Raw genomic sequence first — 5,871 nt, 5'->3', positions numbered from 1 at the left:
CGCCCACGACCCCCAGCCACACTGGCAGCACAGCTGAGCTGAACCCAAAGGGAAGCCCTTGCCCTCCCCCTGAAGCTAAACGCTGCGGGTGGGACTGTAAGGCCGAGTTACACCGCGCTTCCTCTCCTGGCTGGTTTCTCTCAGACTATTCATGCACAAGGGTTGTGCTACCAACGGGAAGATAAAACTCCATTCTGCAAGTATTCTCTTTAGTTAGAATTACAAGAACACATCCCCGTGAATCCCTTTTTAATACAGGTATTTATTTATATATTATTTAGCGCTGATATTTTGTGTGTACCAAGGTCAGGACCTTCTTATAACTAGTAAATTACATCAGGGTCACGGATGCAGGACTTACTGTGAAATTAGATGCTAATAATAGCAACAACATCTCTTAAAAGCTTAGTAGGTAAACGCATCCTGCTTTCTTCCAAAAATCTCCAACATGCCCCAGAGGTCTAGAGCTGGCTGTGACTAACCTCATGTTACACTTGTCCTGCTACCAGCTGTCTTAAATTTACCCCTAATTTCCATTTTTGAGCCCTGGCAACTAAATCAGAAATAAATGAATTTTGGTTGACATATAAAAATGACCATTACTCGTAGTTTTTTGATAACTGCCTAGAGCACAAAACCTTTTACTCTGGAATGTAAAAACATTCTTGTAAAACGACGACAAGAAGAAAGGAAAAAAACTCACCTCATTTGTCACAGGTTTTGTTAGCCTCCTCCTAGGCTTTGCAGTTGGGTGCACTTTTTACTTGCCAAGAAGCATGACCAAAACAGATACATTCCTTCTTGTTGTCAGACACAACTGTAGTGCAAAAATCTAATGCACCGTAACTAATTGCTGGGGATTTTTCATCAACATTCTTTCTAACTTGTGGTGTCAAAGTGAAAAGGAGGAGAAGTTTAGCTGTCATTTCACTGCAGTCTTTGCCAGTACCTCTGAAACAAAGCAAATACAACTAGTGACTAATCGCTTAATCAGGTTGGTTTTTTTTTCTCTCAAAAAAAACTTGGTCACCTCAGGAAGGAAGAGAAGAGTTCATTTCCAGCTTAGGGCTTCACTGTCTGATTCTGGGAGGTCCCAAGTACCTCCCCTGAAAACTAGAGAGACAGAGAAGTCACATATTTAGACAGTACTAAGTTGATACAGGTTCAACCTCTGATGAAAAACTTAAAAAAAAAAAAATAGTGTGCTAATAGTGATTATCACCAGCAACCACATTATCACACTTTTCAACCTACAGGGTGAAACTTAACATGTTCTGACTTGTCCCGACACTCAGATATGAATTACAGCGTGCCAAAGCTGCACTGAGGGCAACTGGGTGCAAGCACACCCTAACGAAACTGGATTGAATAAAAAGTCTTTCACAAAACTCTATTTCAAATATTGAAATATTGCTTCTATGATAACCTGCTTATGGCAGATTTACATTTGGCCTCGAATATTCAGGAAGACTGGCATTGCAGTGGAAGTGCACAGTGCTGATTTACATCGCATCAGCATCTAACCCCGATGGCTGCTAGTTCAGGAAGCGGAGGTTTTTCAGGCTAATCTGTCAGGTTAGAGTCAGAGTACTGTGGCAAACTGCCGCTGCTGGGAACGTTCCACATGTCTGCCCAGCCCTCCTCAGATGTTACCAGTGGTCCGTGCTTTTTACTGCCGCTTCATCGAAGTGCTTAACCCATAATCTAAACCTACAATCCTTGTGGTCCTCTGACTCTTGGTCTGCCTATAGCAAACTGTTAACTCAGCAAAAAAAAAAAAAAAAAAAAAAAAAAAAAAAAAAAAAAAGGCAGCATATATGAGAAATGCTGGTTTCTCAGATCATCACGGATGAGGCAAAAATTGTTTTCAGTTTCCACTGGAAAATTGAGCTCTTTAAAAACTAATGTTTTTTTTCCAGTAAGCAAGACTGGTTACGGTAAGAAGCTTGAAAAAACCATAAATGTGTGGTTTTTAAGGAAAAGAAAATGTTGCCTCTAATCAATATAAAATGTTGCTATTAAAATTTGCTACAAGCAACACAGATGAAGGTTGCCTTGTCCTTGCCACAGCAGAAAACTGCAGCAGCATCTAATAAACCAGATGAGACTCAGCTTTGGTAGCAGTTGGTATGCAAAGCAGGGATGGTGGCTTTGGAGCCTTTCTAATACGCGTAATCACCAGTTCTAAATGTTTCCTTCTTTGGAAAACAGAAAGCAAGTCAGAAACGGGCTTCAGCAAACATGGCTTTCCTTCCTCTGGTGACCGTAGGTTAGTTTTGGTGCTGTTTCCCATAGCTGTATGCCCAGCGACGGGAAACAGCCCCTGCGCAGAAAAGGCGCCTCTGGAGAGCCCGCAGTCTTTCTGTCAGCATCAATGAAATCCACAGGCAGCTGCACCACAGGAGGAGAACGGCAGGTTGCTTTAACTCCAGAGAAGCGGGAGCAAGAAAAAATGGCCATCACCAGAAGAGACGGATTCTTTTCCAAGCTAGTGGTAGATATAGACGGTGCTCACTTCCCCAGAGTTAGGTTTAACGTGCACCCGAGTATAAAACAACACAGTAAGACAATTTCAGCCTAGCTCATTATTCTTGCCTCTCATCCTGTCTCTTTTCCCTTTAGTACGGTAACTTGCTCACTCCATCACCTCCTCTTCCCACGCTATCAAGTGAGAACATTCCAACAGTCTTTGAAAATACGCAGTTCTACATCAATTCTAAGTATCATTATTACGTAGGTAATATTAGAAATGGCACAAAAATTAGGAAGATGTAGCACTGAGGAACAGTCCAGACTGATATTCGTTATTTTTTAAAAAGAAAATACGCATACCCATGCTTGTGAAAACACGATCTACTCTTCAGTAGCGTCTTCTTGCAACTGTCGTCATCGTTAAGACACAAGTGAAATTTTTAGGCATTTATTTTATAAGGGGATACTTACGTAATTATCAAAGAACAGCCAGAGAAAAGGTTAAAGATCTCTTGTGTATCTAAAACTAACTCAAGAGGGAAAAAAAGTACACTTGAATCATCTCGATTAATATCCTGGGTACTTACTTCTGCACACAGACCACAGCCTAACACATGCAGGAAAAAAATGCTACAACATTTGCTTTAAAACTGGTCGTTCTCTTCCTGCCCTAGGATGGATGCCTGTCCGCAGTTGTGACCTGCTTCCAGAAGGGCATACCAAAATTACAACCAAAAAACAGCGAAGTAAATCCTAGATTCAACCAGAAGATCAAAGTCCTGAGAAGTTTCACCTACAGCGACGGTGGAAAGGTAGGATTTCCTCACAATGCCCAGAGTCCTGACCGTGGCTCCTTATCTGCTGCAGCAGATGCCTCCTGCAATGGTGGAAAGGTAGAAAGCAAACTTGTTAGAAAAACCGATCCGCCCTTCATTACTTTGGAAATTAAAAATGCCCCATTTTTCGCACTTCTGGGAGAGGCCTGACCCTATCAGTCAATTGCAACTTTGCCACGTGCCGGACAAAAGGACAGGGATTATGGTGAAAATCGTGATCGCAAGGTGTCGTCACTATGTGCCTTCCCTTTCTGAAATACTCAGTGTCTCAGCTTTTCCACTTGTAAAAGGCTTTGACTACAACCCCCTTGATTTCTCAGTAAGAAATCCTGAAGTATTGTTTACAATTTTGATGCGCTGTTTAAAAGTGGCATGATTTGCTTTATCTTCCAGCAGTGTGAGCCTGCATGTGAATCTTACCAGAAAAAAACCCCCAAAGAGTTTCTGCAGAGCTTTGGAAAACTAATCAACAAGGTAATCAGAGCTGATTCCTCCTGGGGGCTTTTTGACATTTTGCAGACAATTACAGATGTCCTTATTTCACACTATTTCTAACAATGCGTTGTTTCTACAGTTATCCAAGGACTAACGCAGGACACACCGGAGCCTACTGAAGCCCACTGAAAATCTACTATTTAATGCAGACACTATGTTATTTAAGACAACATGGAAAATGTAAATATTTCCCATTGCTACTATGCTGTGCTCTGTGTGTGTGGTAAGTGAAAGCCTCGCCTTATAGTGAAAATTAAATTGTCATTTCACAAAAACAGGTTCTCTCTAGGAACCTTATTATCACTTTCTGCTGAACTAGAATTACCTGAGATGACTACTCCTGTCTTTTTGCTTTATGATTCTCATACAGAGATGTCTGAAACTTTTTAAAAAAACAACAACAACAAAAAAATCATCAGGCTTCAAAGCCTCAAAAGGTACCGACTTCCTTACCTACAATACCACCACACACAGAGTTTTATTTTTAAGTTCTTAGACTGCATCTTAGCTAACTATGGAAAAATATCCTGCATTTAACTATCTTAAAAATACTGGGAAAACATTTACAAACCATACTGTATGGCACAGGTCTGACCTGCAACCGTCTTGTAGTTAACGGCACATTTGCCATGAGTTTGAACAGGGAGAGGAGTAACCCACATGCTCTTAAGGGGAGATACAGGATTCTGTGGGGAAAACCACATTTTTGCAGATGGAATCCCCTCAATTTAACGTGATAAATGCAGCAAAGGCATGACTGGCTGGTGTGTCCAGCCACTGCAAAAGGTCCAACAAATACAGCAACTGATGATCATTCAGAGTGAAGCAGCTCGAATGCATATTGCTCTTTCTCAGGAGACAGTATTTTACACTCATATTCATGTACCATTAACACTATTCCTTCTCTCTACTCTTGATTAGTTTTAACGCTTTAAGCTTTAATTGCAAATTTTTCTTTAAAAAGTGTTATGTGGAAACCTGCCTAAAACCTGACACATCTGTGGAGCTATGGCCAGAGATGCCATCGAAACTTTTTAAAATGAAAGTGAGTATCATAGCACTTAAAACTAGTTTTTAGCAGTTTCATTACATACCACCATATTCTACCTGCAATGAGTCTGTACCTCTAGACTCTTCCATCTAAGAAGGAACTCTTAATTTTCCCCAGACAGATACTAGCCCCCCCATGAGGAAACTGATCTTGGAAGAGAGGGTAAAGCCTTCCACTAAAAATTAACCTTTCATCTGATTTTCTCTCTACTTAGTAGAAATGTGGTGTAGAGAGGAAACTGGAAAACTACACCTAGAGTTACGATGGAAAATTACAAGCGTAGTTACCTCCAAAAACAATGAGGTAGTATTAAAAATATTTCCATTCCCACCAATGTCAGCCTGAAGGAAAACTAAGACAAAAAGCTTTTTTGCCTTCACATTTTCGCTGTCCTGAAATGTGAACCTCCTTCAAAACATGTCAGACGAGGAAGGAAGATCCGCAGGGCAACAATGAACCAAGTTTCCACAGCGACCTCTCCCTGTTTCTGGTGACGACCATTTTGAATTTAGATCATCTTTTTTCCCCTTTTTCTGTTTCAAAACCCGCTTTTCCTCTGACTGGTGCTCTATCTCGCACCTCAGTGCTTCCACATTACTGCATGAGAATTGACATTCTAAACAGGAGCTACCGCTCCTAGTGTAAGTGATCAAGGCGCTAAGTTTAACTCATTAACTGAACCTTTCATCCCAGTTTCTCTGGCTTTGCCACCCATGAAGTCCCATTGATCACCAACTGGTAAGCGATATGCAGAGCTGCTGCCATCACTGCAGTGGATTAACAGTCAAAGAAGTAGTGAAAGGCAGGGTAAAACTTGATTTTGGATTTGGATAAAAACAAAAAATATTAAAGCAAGTCTGGCCATCAGAGAGTACCCGCTCATGCTTCCACAATGTTACATTTAAATTTCTATGGGGGAGTTTAATTGAATGACTTTATCATGAACAAGCAATTGAATCATGAGCCCTTTTCATTCACTGCCTGGAGTAGTAACCTGCGTAGAGTTTTGGGGAAAGA

General features: G+C 41.0%; 1 protein-coding gene across 1 annotated transcript in view; it reads left to right on the top strand.

Moving 5' to 3' along the window:
* Nucleotides 1-3,897, top strand: part of IL21 (interleukin 21) — a 4,653-nt gene extending 756 nt beyond the window's left edge. Inside the window, exons 3-5 of the mRNA XM_010138980.1 lie at nucleotides 3,147-3,284; nucleotides 3,702-3,782; nucleotides 3,883-3,897. Coding sequence (XP_010137282.1) covers nucleotides 3,147-3,284; nucleotides 3,702-3,782; nucleotides 3,883-3,897 — 234 coding nt within the window. The remainder of the gene's footprint in view (nucleotides 1-3,146; nucleotides 3,285-3,701; nucleotides 3,783-3,882) is intronic.
* Nucleotides 3,898-5,871: the final 1,974 nt, after the last annotated feature.

Source organism: Buceros rhinoceros, unplaced genomic scaffold (genome assembly GCF_000710305.1).
Source record: "Buceros rhinoceros silvestris isolate BGI_N320 unplaced genomic scaffold, ASM71030v1 scaffold17396, whole genome shotgun sequence".
Lineage (NCBI taxonomy): Eukaryota > Metazoa > Chordata > Aves > Bucerotiformes > Bucerotidae > Buceros > Buceros rhinoceros.
This window is presented reverse-complemented; position numbering and strand designations above follow the sequence as displayed.